Below are 19932 nucleotides of genomic sequence, written 5' to 3' on the forward strand. Positions count from 1 at the left end.
AGAAAGATCTCTGGAAAAATCTACAAATATTTAGAATTTAAATAACACAATTCTAAATTATCCCAGGGTCAAAGAAGAAATCAAAAAGGGAAATAAGAAAATATTTTGTGTCGAATGAAAATGAAAATACAACAAATCAGAATTTGAAAACACAATACATCAGAATTTGTGGGGTGCCGCTAAAGCACTACATAGAAATTTATAGACATTAAACACCTATTAGAAAGAGGGAAGGTCTAAAATCAGTGACATCAACTTCCATTTAAGAAACTACAAAAAGAAGAGCAAGTTTAAACCAAAGTAAACACAAGAAAATAATTAATAAAGATTAGATCAGGAGTCAAAGAAAAAGAACACAGAGAAACAATAGAGAAAATTAACCTTAAAACCTTGTTCTTTAAAGAAGATTAATAAAATTATTAAACCTTTAGCCAGGCTGATCAAGAATAAAAGTGAGAACGCAAACATTACCAACATCAGGAATGAAAGAAAAGATTCACGGCACAGATTCCATAGATATTAAAAGGACAATAGTGAACATTATGAATGACTTTATGCCAGTAAATTATTTAGATGGAGTATGGTTGGGAATTTTATAAATTCCAACTATATATTATAATATATAAGTACATAAATATACCTATGTATATTGTATATACATAGATATGAAAAATACAAATATACTGTACTGTGTGTACATACATATTATATAATATGTATTATATAATATGTTATATTACACACACACACACACACATACATATACATATCTACCATGTAAGGTTTAACCTATGTGTATAAGGTTGGTTTAATATTGCAAACAGTTTGAGTCAATCTAAGTAAATCAGTTGTAGATGGTAGGAACTAGTGTGCTCACTCAGGGAAGGTGAACAAGGGAAGACAAACCCTGTGGTACTGGATTAGAATCAGATATCAGTATGAACTTATATTTAGCTTTTAGCACTAGATACTGAAATAATTATAGATCTCTCTCTCTCTCTACACACACACATACACACGATAAACACAAATTTCTTAGCTCTGTCTGTTATTAGAGCTTAGGAATGGTGTCATCTCACTAACAGTGGACACATTTGGCCATTGGATCTTGGTTTCTAAATACCATTCTCCAGTAAAATGGTATCTAGGAAAAATGGTGATTATAAGGTTGGAATAGGAAAAAATGTTCTTATATTTTCTGGCACTATAATGAGCCTAGAGCACCTTTAGTGCCAGAAACAAGGAAGTGCTAAAAGTATACAAGGGTAAGGGAGTGTCAAAGGGATGTAGGTGCCAACCTGAAAGAACTCTCAATGGCTTAAGTTGGAACAATTTGAACAGAAAAATAAATGACGTATTGGAATAAAAGTATAAAATAAGTATATATGTGCTTATACTAATATAAATGACTGCATAAATATATGGATGAGAAGACACAAATCTTCCTTACTGAAAAATTCCAATAGCTTAATCCTCTCAAATCCTAAAGTGGGTTGGACTTAGTGACTTGCTTCTAAAGAATGAAGAATGATGAGGGGAAAACGGTAACTTTACAGGGAGAAGCCTCACAAGCAGTTACTTAACAAGATGACCAAGGTAAATATCATAGTTATATTCATGTTGATAACCTGTACCCCCTGATAGGTGATAAAAAGGGCACTTCACCTTTGTGGTATTGCAGAAATAGGCCTACACATATATGGACAACCATTTTTCAACAAATGGTGCTGGAATTGTTGGATATCCACATGCAAAAAGAAAAAGTAAACTTACATCAATACTTTATGCCCTATGAGAAAATTATTGCAAAATGTATTGTACACTGAAAAACTAACTGAAAGATCAATAAACTTTAGAAGAAGATGTAGGGGACAATTTTTATTACCTTGGGTCAGGCAAAGGTTTTTTAGATGTGACATTAAAAGCTCCTGCACACATATATTTTCCAAATGAAGTCATACTGACAGGTACTAAGGCTTAGGGCTTTAATCTTTGAAGGATACAGTTCAACCAATAGCAAATGTAATTTGTTCCCAATTAAGGATTATTTTCCTGTTTAAGATAGGCAAATTGAGAATCTATCTATACACCTTTTCATGTACTGTATCTTCTACATCCATGCTTACTCTTTTCTAATATATCAGTGTTATGGTTAATAAAACACAAATTCCTCTGAAGGAATATTATGAATTTATTCTAGCTTTTGTCATTTATTCAATTTGTGGATTGTCTATCTGTAGATATTATGTGAGTTCCTGTTTTTGTTTTTATTTTTAGCAGAAATAGGGAGTCTTACCACTTTGTGCCATATCTTGTTAGTTGGGCACCAAAATAATGTTACCCTGGTCCTTTGTTTTATAAGATCTGATGCCAAAATAGCTGCTTCAGGTTCTACTGCTGTCTCTTTCCATAAAAGTTAGTTATGAGTACATGAAATTGAGTGAGAGGATAAGTGTATGCTCTTTTCTATTTACTTAGAACCTACACAGACTCCTGTTATTTCTAATCCATCTCCCATGTGGATTCCTTGATCTAAATGAATTAATTCATCCTAAGGAAAAAAAATCAAGGGTGAAGTGTAGGATTTGAGTTACAGGGATATTTTTTTTACAACATTATTATGCTGAAAAACTGGACCCAGCCTAAATATGTACAAAAGGAAATTTGTTAATTAATTAAATAGCCATATTATAAGAACTTGCAATCAAAAAATATTTACAGCTCTGTTTTTCAATTTTTTTATTCAAATATGTTTATTTATGACTTCATATGTCATTTTGGGAGTATAAGATCCAATATGATGACAATGAGATTTAATAAACTATAAAATAATTAAGCAAATAATTTTTTAATACTTTAAAATAAAACATAGCTTAAAACATGGATAAATATAATTTATAGATTGCAAAAAAATTTAAAAATTTACCTAAATACTATTTTTTAAAATTTGGTTGATTTTATTATTAGCAGGAACACTTTCAAAATTTTTTTTGATCATGGTAGGAATACTTAGGAGATAATATTGAACATAAACATGATTATATTTAAGCAGATAGGCATATAGAAAGCTGAAATAAAATCCATTTTTTAATTAGAAGCATATCATATTTCTATTCATTATCAAATCTTTTGTTTTGTTTGGAAGTTCCAAATATAAAAATAAAGCTAACCAGCTCTGATACATGCTCCAGAAGGGGCTTCTTATGAACCCCTAGGATTTAATGGAGCATATTTAAAACTGATGCTATAGTGAAGTATTTAGTGATGTAAAATATGTTGTTTTATTAAGTTAAAGTTACAATATATCCAGTATTCTTTAATTTTCATAAAAGAACTTTTGTACACTGTATACAGAAATCTATGTATAGAAAAATAAAATGTGCTTTATATACAAAAATTGCTGAATATGAGATTATGGGTGATTCTTGTTTTCTATTTTATTTTTAATTTTTAAAATATTATTCATGTATTTCTTTGAGTATAAAGAAAAAGAGACATTTTTCATAATAAAAAGTAGAGAAGCATTGCTTGTATGCCAGCCTGCCTGCCATCTGTCCTTCCTCCCTCCCTCCCACCCTTCCTTCCTAGTACTAGGGATAAACTCAGGGCTTCATGCATGCTGAGCAAGGGTTCAACCACTGCACAACATTCCCAGCCCTTTTTATTTTTTTATTGTGAGGCAGGGTCTTGCTCAGGCTGGCCTTGAACTTGTACTCCTGATTCAGCCTCCAGAATTGTTGGAATTTTAGGTGTGTGCCACCACACCCAGCTGGAAATCTCACATATTAGAAAGATAAATCCCATTTTTCAGTCCCTTAGGAAAAGAGATTATCTTGAAAATGTAATAATGTTATTAGTTTACTTAGAAACTATTAGTATCAGTAGTTCTATGTGTTTAGAATATTAAGATAAGCCACATATTTAGCAGCTAAGGGAGAGCATGGAACTTGAATGTCAAAATGAACCGAACTTTTAGAACAGTGGTTCCCAATTCTGGAATGCTATAAGAAGAATGTCAGAATCATTAAGAGTGGGGTGTGGTAGTGTACTCTGGTAGTCCCTGCTAGTTGAGAGCCTGAGGCAGGAGGATGGCAGCCTGGGCAACTGACACCCTGTCTCAAAGTTTGAATAAGTAGGGAGGAGTGTTGGGGATATATCTATGTTGTAGAGCACTTGCCTACCATGTATGAGAACCTGAGCTCAATTTCCAGTATCAAAATAAAAAAAAAAAGAAAAAGAAATAAAGACACCTTGTGCCCAATCCTCTCAGATTCAGTGCTGTGGTGAGCCGTTGTACTGTTGAACATATACCCCTGTTTTAATTCCTTTGTTTGGGGTCAAGAAAAAAATTTTGTAGCAGAAAGTTTGAAATGGAATGCATATAACTAATTCTTTCACCTTTCTCCTGTAAAAATGAGGTGTTTTCCCCCTATGTAGTGGTATGAAGGCAAGAATGTGGTTCTGTGATAAAATAAGTGGATAGCTAGCTAATTCTGATTGAGGAGTTGTTAATATTTGACATGAGAAAAAAATATTTTAAATAAAAATCTCTTTAGTAGAAAACCAAGAATTGCTTTTAATGTATTCCATATATTAACATTAATATAACATGTTATATATATTTTATATTATATACAAGTTTATAGTATATAAAATGCACAAATATTTTATATACATATATGTGCACACACACACACATACACACACACACACACACACACACACACTTTCTGAATAGATCCAGTAAAAATATTTTAATGAAAAAAATTTCCTCAAGAAGAGAACAAAGTACTTTCTTTGGGTGTCTAGAGTGGTGTTTTTTTGTTTGTTTGTTTGTTTTTTGGTTTTTTTTTTGGTACCAGGGATTGAACTCAGGGGCACTTGACCACTGAGGCACATCCCCAGCCCTATTTTGTATTTTATTTAGACAGGCTCTCACTGAGTTGCTTAGTGCCCCGCTTTTGCTGAGGCTGGCATTGAACTTCAGATTTTCCTGTCTCAGCCTCCTGAGCCACTGGGATTACAGTGTGTACCACCATGCCTGGCTCAAGTGTGTTTTATAGAAGATTTAATTGTAATGCTATTGGTTGTGGTCAGTTTTTTTAGTTTTATTTTGTCTTTATATTTTATATTATATATTCATAAAGTGTCTTAAGTTTTATGTATTTATAGAGAAACACTTGCCAGTTGAGGGACATGATGACCTAAATTTAGAGATATATAACCAAAAGACTTGTCCATAATACATTTCTTTTTTAAAAAAATATTTTTTGTTCTAGAAAGACACAACACCTTTATTTTATTTGTTTATTTTTATGTGGTGCTGGGGATCGAACCCAGTGCCTTATGAATGCTAGGCAAGCCCTCTACTACTGAACCACAACTCTGGCCCCTCCATAATGCATTTCGTATGTAATTTTAAAAATTAAAGTAGAAGACATGAAATATGCTCAATCTTTATTCCACTAGAGTTCTACATGAAAAATATATGAGCTTTTTCTTTTTGCACAATAGATGTATATTAGTTCTAGTTTTGAACAATTTTAGAGCACATGGGAGAAAACTTAAGTTTATATTTTTCTGACCTCCTCTGCTTCCTTCTCCTGTGAATTCTGGGCAAGTCCTCATCTATTTAGCTTTCTGATATAGGCCTGGCTGTGATCATGCTTCTTTGTACTTCATAGATTAAGTGCATACCATGTACAGTACCTGAAGATAAGCAGGGATCTTGAATACTCTGTGGTTTGGAGGCTAATGTAAATATGGTTGGTTTTCCTCATCAGATTTTTAAATAAAACATTCCTATTCCTATAATTAATTGCTTCTTTGTAAGAAATGTTTATGAATTTGTAAGATAAACTCATTATGATTTCTTTTTTGGCACTAGGGATTAAACTCATGGGCACTCAACCATTGAGCCACATCCCCAGCCATATTTTGTATTTTATTAGAGACAGGGTCTCACTGAGTTGTGCCTCACTGTTGCTGAGGCTGGCTTTGAATTCATGATCCTCCTGTCTCAGCCTCCTGAGCCTTTAGGATTACAGGCATTTAAAAAATTCTTTTTCCTTGCTACAGATTGCTATTCTTATGGATATTTTAGATTTCTTCTTTTTTAACTAATGCAACCAAACTACAAATATACTTGCAATTTCAAGTGAAATGTAGAAATCTAGAGTAGAACTCTTTTATATTAGAAGATATGCTAGCTATATTTATTTTAAAAAGTGAAATAATTGACATTATTTTTTAATTTTACATTGTAATAAAATTTTCAAGTTCACATTGAAAAGTAATTACTGTGTGTTGGAGCTTGTCTCCATTGCACTTCAGTGGTGCTGGTAAAAGCTAAAACTGTCTAATTTTTCAGAAGCACAGTTGTGTCTTTTAGCAAATTTGTACAAAGCAGATTGTCTTAACAGATTTTGCTCAACAATTCTCATGTGTTTTGCAAATTGTTAACAATGTATTTTATATAAAATTTGGCTGGGAATAATGCCCCCAATTCTGATTAAGTGAACATTTTTCTTATTATTTTTACCACCATAACTTGAAATAAGGCAATGTAAAATGAGATTAAGATTTAAACCTCTTTGTTTTTTTTTTGGTAAATCTTGGTCATTTTGTAGAATTCCTGTTTTTTTTTTTTTTTTTTTGTAAATCATGAGGTCATTTTGTAGAATTCAGGTTATTTTATTTGTTTAATGATGTTAATACTTCTTCCATAAGCATGAATTTGTTGGTTTGAATGATGTTTAATAGAATGAGGATACCTGTTTAATCATGTTTGAACTATTTTTTTTCTTGGTAGTTCTTTTTACCCAACTTTTTGAAATGAAAGAAATTATGTAAGGTAATACTGATAGTCCATATCTCAAAAGAAAGTCATTTAGAAATCTTCTAGGAAATGTTCACAAAAGTAATAATTTCCCAGATTATCCATAATAGAATAAAGCCTTTAATAGCCATTATAGTCATTGTTAATTATTTCCCCACTTTAGAGATAACAACCAATATCCAATTTATAATAGCTCTGGCTGAAAGGATGAAAATTATTTTTAAAAATTTAGGGCTGGGGTTGTAGCTCAGTGGTAGAGCACTTGCCTAGCATTTGTGAGGTACTGGGTTTGATCCTCAGCACCACATATAAATAAATAAGTACAAATAAACATCAATCAACAACTAAAGAATTTAAAAAAAAAATCTATTATTTGTCAAAATACACCCAGAAAATAAGAGAGCCTTACTAAGGATCTTTGGGTGTTTAAATTCTTCAGTAACAATGGTGGTATACTAATCTATATAGAAGTTAATTTGAGAAATTACATTACATTATAGTGAATCATTTTTGGATTTTATACCAGAAGTGAGCTCGTTGATTCTTGTCATTCTGTGGTTTGTATTGCAAGGTACAGAGCTTTAAAGCTAAAAACACCATGAAAAATTCTCCATGAGTCATTCTGTCAGCTGTAGCTTCTGCTTTACAGTCCATTTGATATAGCTAATGTTTTATTGGCAGCTCTCCTAACCAGTTTTTGCTCTCTGGATCTATATGCTAATAATAAAGTATCTCGGTAATATGGACAGTTCTTCCTTTTCTCCTCCTCCTCCTTCTGTCACCAACCTCCTTCCTTCTCCTACCTGCCCCCTCCTCCTTTCTTACTTTTTTTTTTGTCAGTTCTATAACCTTAGCTCTGTTGATGACTCTAGGCTGGACAGACAAGTTATAAGATGGTGGTGAAAGTATGAACTATATTTTTTTGCTCTTGGGCATGGGTGGTGGTCATCTACTACTTTTCATTCTGTGATCTTATTGTCCATAGATCTAAAGATTGAATTAACAGTTCAGCTACTGTTGACACTATGTGCTAAATACTGTACTTTTTATGTTTTGCAGACAAATGCTCTTTTAGCTGTTATTTTGTTAAAATGACATAATACTAGAACAAACTGGTTCAGATTCTAATTTAGTTCCAAATTTGAAGAATTATACTTTAGGCTGTTTAAATTATTTTATAGATAAAGATCCAACCTGTGGAATGTCTTAATCATTCAGTCTTGCTATTTTAAAGGCAATGAGGATATAAAGGACTTCTTTGCTAATAAATGGTGGGTATGGTCAACACAGTTTCACTAGTTTGAAAGAAAAAAAAAAATCACTGATGCTACCTGCCAGGAAAATTAAAGTTTAGATTTTAACCTGATCTTTTTTTTTTTTTTAAAACTCTATGGCAGGTGAGAAGTTTATTAACTTGAGTATTGATGTAAATTTTATGTACTATGACTTGGTGAGTTAAATCTACAGTTTTCATCAGTGCCTTTGAATTCTGCATTTCTGTACATTTTACAAATTTTTACTAAAAATCTATTCTGAGTATTGTTAGTCTTTAAATTGAGTTGTCTATTTCATTTGAATTCAAGCCACTAATGTTCAGATTTTATTTCTGTTCTTCGTAATAGCTAATAATTAAGTGGCATGTTATTTGCTAGGCATTGTTTTTCATTTTCTAATTTAATCCTCAAAACAAATTTGTGAGGTAAGTACTAGTATTATCTTTGCTTTATAGGTGATGCCTAGAGAGGTTAAGCAACTTGTAATTTTAAGCTCCTATTAAACTGTGAAACTAGAATATGAACTTAGTTATTATTTTCTGAGGAGTTCCCTGCACCCAAGTTCTTGAAATTACATGGAACTTTGATTGACTAAAATAATCAATAATACTTTATTCTAATCTCATCCTGCCCATTTCTGACTTCTGCACTGATATGTATCAACATTTTTATGAAGGCTGAATGTCAGAATTAACTTATTATCTAATTTGAAGTTTTTTGTTAGCTTAATTGTTATTTACTGTGCAGTTTTTCTGTCTAGTAATTCTTCTCACTGGATTGGATTCCAATAAAATGGTGTTGTATTTCATGGATCTGAAGGTACGGTACCCTGCCTTCCTACCACCAAACACATATACACACATTATAACATGCTCAAATTGGGATGTATGTTACAGTGGAATTCTTAATAATTCTAAATTATTCTAACATTATTTGACTGCTAATAATCTTGGCAACTATTCAGTGTAGATAAAATTTCCTTAATTATGTCTTCCTCATTTTAGTCATCTCTTATTTAGAAGATCCCTCTATATTCCCAAATTTTCTATTAAAACTAAAAATATGGAGAAAAATTTCTAATCCCTTGGAGGAAAGAGAAGGGCAAAAATTGGAGTGTGATGTCCTCATTCTTATGTGATTTCACAGCACTTTTTACTGGAGTATTGTCAAGGCTAGTTCTTTATTCATTAAAACGTATGATTTCTTATAAATGGTTTATTACAATATGTGACAACACAGAAACTTGGTGACCCTTTGAAATTTCTCTTTAATCCAAAGGGAAAATTCTGTTTAATAATCTTTAATCTTAAAGGAATATGCCAATTATAAACGCCCCTCTCCATCGCATGTACAAGCTTTTCTTTCCTATTCATTTTTTACTGGATATTTAATTAACAATCACATTCTCCTCTACACTGAAATAACATATTAGGAGGGGGTGAAGAAGGACCTCTAATATATTGCTGCCTTGAACTTTAATATTAGAGCTCAGAGCTAGAAAAGGGCATTCTGAATCTAGTAAAGGAATGTATTCTAAACATTTAAGACGCTTGTTTGGGATTTCTGGGATTCAACTATGCTTTAAATAGGAAAATAAAATAAGGGCATCTAGTCCCCTTGATCTCAGTGACTCAAATTCCTGATAATCCTTTCCATTTTTTTTCATCATGATTCTTAATACTGGTATTTTGACTTTGATATATAGAAAAATGCATAACACATATATGAGATGTTCATTATTTGCTTATGTACCTAACCTAGTATTTTCTTTTTTAAAATTTTATTGGTTCCTTTTAGTTATACATATAGTAGAATTTATTTTGATATAATTATACAAGCATGGAATATATCTCATTCTATTTAGGACCCCATTCTTATGGTTGTACACTATGGAGGGATTGACTATTGTGTGTTCATATATGAACATAGGAAAATTATTTCCAATTCATTCCTCTTTCTTTCGTTTTCCTTTCCCCTTCCTTCTCTGTATTCCCCTTTGTCTCATCTACTGAATATCTATTTGAAAGCCAGACACAGTTTCACTAGACACCTCTAATGTTATGTTACCATTCAAATACAGCTGTTCCATGCAAACATATAAACAAAGGAGATTTTATGATTAGATTAGTGGTGGACAGAGACTTGAGAATATAGGATTTTGTTCTCCAAAATTTGTATCATATAAGGCTAATGTTGAACAGGGCCACTTTTTAGCTTTCTGATCTGCCTCTCTGTGGCATTTGTTAGTATTTATTATCTTCTCTTCCTTGGCTGCTTTTCTGATTGATCATCTTAAACTCTGTCATTGGCTTTTATCTCCATTCTCAATCCTGCATCTGTTAGTCATGTTATGTCCCCCCCCCCCCAAGGATTTGCACCTTGGCAATTTTCTGTGACTTTCTATTGCAGATTGCTGTGACCATCAATAGGTTGATGAGTCAAATCTACAACTGTGGCCCCAGGCTTTTCTTGGGGATTATGGCTTCCTACTTCTGGCTCTCTGATTTTATCTCTGTCTTAGTAATCAGAAGCTGGTAGAAATTTTACAAAAGTTTAGGATTGTCTCAATTTTCTTATCACAAATAGAAAGATAATAAAATAGGCTGTTGACAGTGTTATTTATGGTGTATATGCATATGTTTGTATATGTATGTATATATTTGCATATTGTATGTGCATATTTGGTTTTGCATATACTTTGAAGTGGAATTCAGAAAAAATATTGATTTTAAAATTTTTTATTTGAAAAATTCTTTCTTATCTGTTTCTTATGGATGTAGTAAGTCCATTATGATAAGTGAGTTGTATTGTGATGGTTTTTGTGCTTTATCTTTTTGTTTTGTTGTCTCTTTACACTCCTTTTCCATTCTCCTGTAAGGGAAAATATTTCAGGAAACTGGGTTACTGTCAGTAATCTGGGAACTTCCAGGATTCTTTGCCAATCCCCCTAGATGTTGTAGATCCTGACGCAAGTAGCATTGTTCTAGGGAAGGAGTTTTTATAATGCTGTGAGGCAGAGTGGTTAGCTAAGGTTGATAACTGCAAGTGTGTTATCCTTTGCAGATCAGTTGGAAATCTTTTTCTGCCAATTTGTATACATATCTATAAATTAAAAAACATGTTTCCATTCCTTCCCACATTGTCCCAGCAAGCATATTTGGACTACATAGGAACTCCTGCTTCTGAAGATTTGGTTGTCTTTTATAATTGGTATAGTCCCTAGAGTGGCATCCTCTTTCTTGTCCCAGAAATCCCCTTCCTTGTTACTGCTAAATTCGTTGTGTGTTCACATGCCATCACTTATTAGGGAAATTTTTAGATTTGTTGTCTTTTTCTGTGGACATTGTCTGTGTGTGTGTGTGTGTGTGTGTGTGTGTGTGTGTGTGTGTGTGTTTGTAGGGGGGATCGGTGCTGGAGATTGAACCCAGGGCTTTGTGCATGCGAGGCAGGCACTCTACCAACTGAGCTATATCCCCAGCCCACTGTGGACACTTTTGACTTAAATAGTAGTTAAAGGGAATTGTAACTAAATTTGTCTTTCAAGTTTTTTTTTTAAACAAAACAAAACAAAACTACCTCCATCCAAATAAAAATATAGTTTCATCCAAGTATCATTGCTTTATGTTTGTTACTATCTTTTATTAATAGCCTTTAAAAAAACTCTACTTTTACTGATGTTCTTAGTAAAGCACTCACTGTTCTTACTACCTAAATAATCTTTATAAAAAATATCATAGGTTGAAATAATGGGAAGATATTTGACTTAGTGTTTATGTGTACCATCAAATGCTTATCAAGAAGTCTCAATATTTCTTTAAAAGGAAGACAACCAGGAGGAAATGCTTTGGTTCTTGCAGTTTACAGAATCTTCAGAAAAACAAATAAAAGAAAACAAAAAAGTATCCTTTGCATTCTACTTTTGAAACTTAAAAAAAATTATGTAATTATGTATGTATACATGCATGCATGCAGTACTAGGAATCAAACCTAGGGCCTTACACATGCTAGGCAAACACTCTACCACCAAGCTACATTCTTAGCCCTTCTTATTTTATTTGGAGACAGGGTCTTTCAAAGTTCCCCAGGCTGGCCTTGAACTTGTGATTTTTCTGTCTTAGCCTTCTGAGTAGCTGGGATTATAGACATGTGCTACCATGCCTGACTAGAATGTATTGTTAATAGCTAACAGTACTCCCTGGATAATTTTACAAAAAAAGAATTCTCTAAGTAAAGCTAAACATAAATAACTGAGGATCATGTTTTTTTGTTGTTGTTGTTGTTTATACCAGTGATTGAACCAAGGGCCTTGCACATGCTAGGCAAGCTCTCTACTACTGAGCTACATCCCAGCTTTTTAAAAATTTTATTTTGATTCAGGGTCTCTGAATTGCCAGACAGCCCTGAACTTAAAACCTTCCTGCCTTAGCCTCCCAAATAACTGGATTATAGGTGTGTACCACCATGCCCAAATTCTATGATTTGATCTTAATCAAAGGGTAAATACAGATCCATAGTGCAATAATCAGCATCCAGATATTTTGGGAAGTGGGAGGGTTTCCTTGGATTTTTTTAAAGAAAGTTATTCTCAGGGACAACTGGTGGTTAATGCACTTATACTTTAAGATTAAACAGATTAGGGGCTGAGGTTGTGGCTCAGCGGTACAGTGCTCGACTAGCATGCACCAGGCACTGGATTGGAATTTCCCCACCATACAAATGTAAAAGAAAGATATTGTGTCCATCTAAAACCAAAATATAAATATTTAGGAAAAAAGGTTTAAAAAATTAAAGATATTTTAAAAAATCACACCTCTTATTCTACCTGTTTGTTGAATCTTTCTTTAGGAAAGCTAACATAAGATTTAAAATCTTTATTCTGGTTTAGTATAATTAATAAATTTAATAACAGAATCCTACCAGTGAAGTAATTACAGACATCCTTTATTTTTTTTCCCCTCTCTTATAGGTTTCCCCTCAAAAAACCAATAAGGTAAGTTGTTCATTTGCCTTTCATTCTAAAATTTAGGTTAAATTTTAATTGAAAGCATTCCTTTGGAATTACAGGGATTTTTATGGGTTTTGAGAATGTGTATTTAAGTAATAAAGAATTTCATAATGCTTCACAAATTTAAAATGTAACAGGTGTTGTGTATTTTTTCTGGAACAGCATTGTTTTGATAATATTTTCAGTGTGTTTTTAATACAAGCATTTAAAAAGTTTGTTCAAATTGATATTTAAGGTCACTCCCTATGAAGAGATTTAATTTTAAAATCTGCTTGTGACTGTTTTGAATTGTGAGTTGCTTGTAAGGTGAAAATGGATTGCTAGCTACCTTTAATGAACTTTTTGTACTAGTTTAGTCTTAATTAATTTAAGACAATAAATAAAAACATCCAAAATGTTCAGATTTGTGTCTATATCTATATATTTATTAATTTCCTGGGAAAGAGATAGCTCTCTTCTTTCTCATCTTAATTATTATAATAAATATTATTTCAAATGTAATATGTTATTCCCAATTATTACAGTATGTTTATCATTTTTACTGACTGAATTTTCCAGGATAACAGTGCAATTAATTAATAGTATATATGTCATGTATATACACACACACGTATATATGTATATATATGTGCCATAGTAGTATATGTGTCATAGTTAGGGTCTTATTTGTTGTCTAGCCATTATCTGATCAGTATAATTGATTAGGCCTTAGATGTATATATTGGGTTAAGGAATGTGTTTATTCCATTTAGGCTCCATTTTCTTATCCATTAAATGGAAATGATAGTGATTAACCTGTGAAAACCACAAAAAACTGTAAGCAATTATTTCTAGGAATAAAATAAGACGTCAGTAATGAATACTATTTTTATTATTTGAAAGCACTTTTATAACAAGTAAATAGACTATGTATTAAACATAGTATAGATTGGATTTTAAAACCTTTTGAAAAATATAAACTAGAGAGGCTTATGAAGCTGTTTAAGGTAAACTAGTTTTCCGAGTTTCCTTTGTAAAATATGCTTTTGGGATTTTTTTAATGCTTCTAATGCTTTACTTCTTGTAAATATTTGGTTGCTTTGATTTGATTTAGGCATGGAAGTATTTTGAACCGAGAGTCACCAACAGATAAGAAGCAGAAAGTTGAACGCAGTGCATCACATGACTTTGACCCCACAGGTAAAAACACTAGTTGGGAATATTGAGAATAGTGAATATGAGAATAATACTGTTGAAGTTACCTGAACCCCTCAGGAGTATTTGTTTGATCTGCTGTACTCTCTGTATACTCCTGTTATATAATATCAAATCTTTGCATTCAATAGGAATGCCTGCATTTTTGACTTTTAACACTATAGATTCCACTATGGAAACATCATATTTTTAAAAATGATGAAAAGAAATGGGTATATCATAATTGAAGATTTGAGTCACACCAAGGACTTTTTTTGAGATGAATCATGGGGTGTAGGGATGTAACTCAGGTATAGAGTGCTTGCCTAGCATGCCTAAGGCCCTGGGTTTGATCCCTAATACCACCATCACCACCACAAAAAGAAAACCACAAAAAAACAAAACAAAACAACAAAAAACCCAGAAAACACACACACACATGAATTATGGTATGAATGGTAGTATGTCATAAAATCAAGGTTATAATAACTACAAACTTTTGGAGTAATTTAAAAATTCATATATGATCATAGGGAATTTGAGTATTAGAGAAAATGAAATTTTATAAATTTAATGATTATCTTTTTAGGGTAAACAAATGATCAGATATCCCTTTTCTTCAGTCAGAAATTATTATTACCTCAGGGAGCTGTCTTTCAGCCTCTATAGTGTTAATCTTTCCTAGAATTTTCATGTTAGCATACTTTGTATTCTTAATGCTGTTCATATAGATTGAATTCCTTTTATAAAATATAGGCTTTGCTTTTTGCTTCCTCCTTGTAAACTCAGTATTTAATTTATAAAAATTGCTTAATAGTTTTGCTTTTGTCATTTGAAATTGATACATGTTCTTTGATCACATAGTGTTTTATTTAGTTTTACAAAAGATAAAGCAAGTAAACGCTATAATCTCAGATAGTGTCTTAAAATATCTTTACTTAGAAATGTAATTTTAAATATTTAACAGTGATATGTTTTGTATATGATTAAAATGTTTCATACTTTTAATATATGTGCCTCTTTTATTTTGAAAACATATTGTAAATATTATCTAGGAAAACTACAAAGTGGATAGCTAATAATTTACCTTCATATTGGATAGTAGGTAAAAGGTAATTTCAGTCATTGATTTTGGAGTTTTGGGAAGTAGGAATAATAATGTCAGCTATGGATCTCTGTAAAGAGAGAATTCTCTGACACCTAATTTTGAAGTCATGGGGTTCAGAACCTTTCACTGATATGAGTAGTTACAATTGTCTTGCTAATAAGTCATAAGTTTCTGCCCTATATTCTTTAAAATATTATAGTCTAGTTAAATTTGTTCTGTATTCCTCTGTGATATCCTCATCTCCAAAGACAGATTTAACAAAGAAGTATGTTACTTTATAATGAGATTATTGTAGCTTTTAGTGCTTTTGGCATCTCTCCCAGTTACAGATGATGTATTTTGTGGACTATTCATGTGTTGTTTTGTTTGACTGTAGTTTTATTGCACTGTCATTTCTTTGATAAATCTTTAAATATGTCATTACCTGTGCTATTCATGACTGTTCTAAGTGCTATCATCTGTGATGTTCATACTTTGTTTGCACGGTTTAACTTGATCATGATTCATTCTTTTTTCCCCATGAATTTTTCCCCTTACATTGGTCTCCATATTTTCTATATCTCTCCTTTTCTCCCGCTCTTGTGCAGATAGTTCCTCCAAGAAGACAAAGTCTAGTTCAGAGGAGAGTAGATCCGAGATATATGGTAAGCTAATGTAGCTAATTCAGCCTTGCACCTTTGGAGCTTGCTTCATGCTGTTTCATTTTGTTTTTTGTAACTGCATCCTTTCTTGTGTTTGCTCTGCATGGCATGATCTACTGCAGGGAAAGGGAGCCTGGGGTTCTAATGTGGCTGTGATGTGGAAGCCTAAGATTGCTAGAAACTAACATTGAAGATTAAGAATAGGCCACATTACTCATCTTGTGCCTTTCATCCTGTATATATTAGGAAAGTGATTGTCTCTAATATGTTTGGGTCTGGTTCCTCCAAATAACGTGGACTGGCTTTGAATTCTTGGCATCTTCTTCCTATGTCTTGTTTGCTATTTGGATTATGTAGAGTTTAAGCAGTTAATGTTAAATATTTTCCTCTAAGTGTTAAATTACTATATTAGCAGATCTGTGGAATGTTTGTTTATTTTTAATTGCTTCATTACCTGGAAGAATCATTCTTATGGAATGTATCCATAATAGCAAAAATATAGAAGTATTTTATTTTCGTCCTTGAAGAATTTGTGCCTTTCTGAAATTTCCCTGAAGCTTATTCTGAATGTGAAAATTTCAATGATAACTTGAAAATAATCTTCACAAAGAACAAGCTTAACCTTAATGGTCAGCTTTTGTAATAGATGATGAAAACATTAATATTTTCAAACCATATCCTATCTTTCAAAGATAAAAAAACCATATTTGTAGAAATTTCCTTTTCCTTTGCAGTTTTACCTGCTTACTTCACTTATTTTGGCACCTAATAAGTTTTTCGAGAAAAGTGAGTAGGAGAGGCATTACCAGAAGTAAGACTTTTAAAAGTATTCTCTGAAAAAATAACATACTTCTTTTTAGGAAAATTTCAAATTCAGCCTCAAGAAAATAAAAACCCAAAACCCAAATTTTTTGTAATAGAGTTGATCAAATGAAAGTTTACCTAGATGTAGGTGTTTCCTAGTTTGAAGTATATGAGAGGAAAACATATGCAACTGCCCCTTCCTCTTTTAAAACATCTTCCTACAATTGAGCCTATAATATCTGATACTGTTTAATATTATGAAGGCTCAGTGTTTGGTTCTAAATTAGTTAATGATTCTACATTAGATATATAAGCCATAGTTTTTTACTTGACTTTTTCTGTATAGTTTGACAGACAATGTTTAGAAGGCTTTGTGGCATGTAAATTTTATGTGCTTTCTTTTCCTCCAAAATATGGCTTCCAATGAATAAGAAATATAACTTCCCAATTCCTGTACCCTCTCTTTCTGTTATATGTAAATAGCTTCCTATGGTTTAGTCTGTCCTTGGAAACATCAACATTGTCCTGATAATTCCAGTCTTTCATAGTAGCCTTTGTAGTATGTTTCATCTTCCTCACCATTTTCCTAGATATGTGGTTTGTATGTAGTTACTTGTTGTTTGCTTTGGATGAGGGCAAAAATTTAGGAATCTATGACAAGAAATATTATACTAATATTTTCCTTACCAGTGATAGGAATATTACACTAGTTCAGACACGCTGTTAGCTTGGTAATGATAGAAGCATTTTAAGTGGTAGTTGGGAAGTGAGGTGTGGCTCCGTAAGAACTCTTGAAATACCTTTTTTGGAAGGAACTGAGCCACTGGTCCTCAAAAAGCATTCCTCAGAGAGACGAATTGATTAGAGTTAGTGAGTTAGCGTGCTAATGTAACTCTTTCACATTACAAATGTTTTATCAACTGTGTGGATAGACTTATATAGACTGTATGCAGTTAGTATGGGTAGAAAAGATACTCAAAGGTGTCATGGAAAGACTGGAAATGTGACAATATGTCTGAGAAGAGTCATAGCTACTGGGGACTTTCTGCTTTAGTGTATGGTCTTATTTCAAGCCTACTTCAGACTTTTGAGGAATAAACAGTACAGTCTGAGTAATCCCTTATCTGAAATACTAGAGACCAGAAGTGTTTCAGATTTCTAAATTTTTTGGATTTTGGAATATGAGGATATACATAACTCATTATCTTAGGTTTGGGACCCAAGTCTAAATATGAAATTCACTTATGTTTCATATATGCCTATATACATAGCCTGAAGATAATTTTATATAATATTTTAAATAATTTTGATTGTTTTGACTGAGACTTATCATATGAGGTCAAGTGTGCAGCTTCCCACTTCCAGTTTCATGTTCAAGAGGTTTAAGATTTAGAAACATTTTGTATTTCAGGTTTTTGGATTAGGATTATCAACCTGACCTTTAAATATCTTGGTTTGGGTACTTCATAGTTTATGTATTTTTAAAAAATGCATATATTTTTCTTAATCAGACTTCTCACATCTTTCAAAAGAAAAGTTCTTGTTTGATTTTTGCTCCCATCAGATTGTTCCTTTTTTTTAGTGTTTTTTTAAATATATTTTTTAATTGTAGATGGACACAATATCTTTAAATAAATATGTATTTGGCGTTGAGGATAGAACCCAAGGCCTCGCACATGCAAGGCAAGCGCTCTGCCACTAAGTCACAACCCCTGTCCTTCTTCAGCCTTTTTAAAAATATATATATATTTTTAGATATAGTTGGAATGATATCTTTATTTATTTATTTATTTTTATGTGGTGCTGAGGATTGAACCCAGCACCTCACATGTGCCAGGCAAGCACTTAACCACTGAGCCCTAGCCCCAGCCCCCTTCAGCCTTTTGAAGAGTGTTCTATATGAACCTTCGGTGTCCTTATAATTCTTTCATTTCTTAACCTCTTATAAACTAACTTCTGAACTCATGCTATCTGAACTATGAACCAAGACATCCTGCTTGAAAAATCCATTAGCTTTTCTTGGTTCTTACCTTCCTTCAGAGCCATTTGGCAATGCAGTTACTTTTCCTTGTTTTCTATATTTCATCAATTTGGCTTTTTTAAAAAAAATCTTTGTAATTGTCTTGTCTTTGTGTATTGGTTGCTTTTTACCCCTTGTCTTACACTGTTTCTGTTCCTAATCTTTCTTCTAGCTGCCAGTTACGTTTTAATTGTTTGTGGTATAGTTTCACTCTAAGTCACCCTCAAATTCAGAATGACCAGAGATCAATCTTCCTCTTGATTTACCTAATTCTTTCAATGACATTATAGTTCTTCCATTTACTTCCTCTTATTTCCTTATAGTCATCTTTTACTTCTCATTGTTTTTCAACTGTTTTCTCCTGTTTTTCAACTATTTGCCAGGCCACCTTGTTTTATACCATCTCAGTGTTTTTTATCCCTCATTCTGATTCCATCCACACTGCCTTGTTTAGTTTTGCATACCATGAGACTTTTTTAATAGGTTCATAACTTTGTTTAACTTCAGTTTCACATTATTCACTTCCTTGTCTTTATTCTTCTATATTCTGCCTTGACTCATGAGATTAATATTATTAAAATAAGTATTTGGTCATTTACTTGTTAATAAAGTACAAATAGTTATTAAGATATGTAATAATTTGTTTCTAAATTATTATTACTTAATTTACTAGTATTCACCTAAAGGTACCAGACGCTCTTCCAAATTTTGCATTCTCCAACTATATCTTGATATTATACCTTTACTCAGTTCATATACTGTTGTCTTGAATGATTGGTTTATGTCCTGTAATTTAGAATCCCATCCATCCTTTAAGGCGCAGTTCAAATACTGATACTTAATTATAGTTAAATAGGAGGAATAAGTTTAATAGGTCTATTGTTCCTTGTGATTAGTGACAATATGTTATATTCTTGAAAAATGCCGAGAGTGGATGTGGAGTGTTCTTACAGAAAATGATAACTATATGAATTAATACATTTGCTAATTAGTTAAATATTTACAAACTGTAGAATAGTTAAATCTAAAATTTTTGTTATACACTATAAATACATACAATTTTATCTGT

General features: G+C 32.2%; 1 protein-coding gene across 9 annotated transcripts in view; it reads left to right on the forward strand.

Annotated features, from left to right (window-relative positions):
- The window catches only part of Arhgef12 (Rho guanine nucleotide exchange factor 12), a 138491-nt gene that overhangs the window by 51063 nt on the left and 67496 nt on the right, over positions 1-19932 (forward strand). For 5 of the 9 annotated variants that reach the window (XM_078047171.1, XM_078047172.1, XM_078047173.1 and 2 more), the window contains exons 2-4: positions 13079-13102; positions 14211-14296; positions 15986-16042. The exons of 1 other annotated variant lie outside the window; for it this stretch is intronic. In XM_078047171.1, coding sequence (XP_077903297.1) covers positions 13079-13102; positions 14211-14296; positions 15986-16042 — 167 coding nt within the window. The remainder of the gene's footprint in view (positions 1-13078; positions 13103-14210; positions 14297-15985; positions 16043-19932) is intronic. 3 more of the 9 variants (XM_013359969.4, XM_013359970.3, XM_040285379.2) reach the window with 1 other exon arrangement.

This window comes from Ictidomys tridecemlineatus, chromosome 4 (assembly GCF_052094955.1).
Source record: "Ictidomys tridecemlineatus isolate mIctTri1 chromosome 4, mIctTri1.hap1, whole genome shotgun sequence".
Taxonomy (NCBI): Eukaryota; Metazoa; Chordata; class Mammalia; order Rodentia; family Sciuridae; genus Ictidomys; species Ictidomys tridecemlineatus.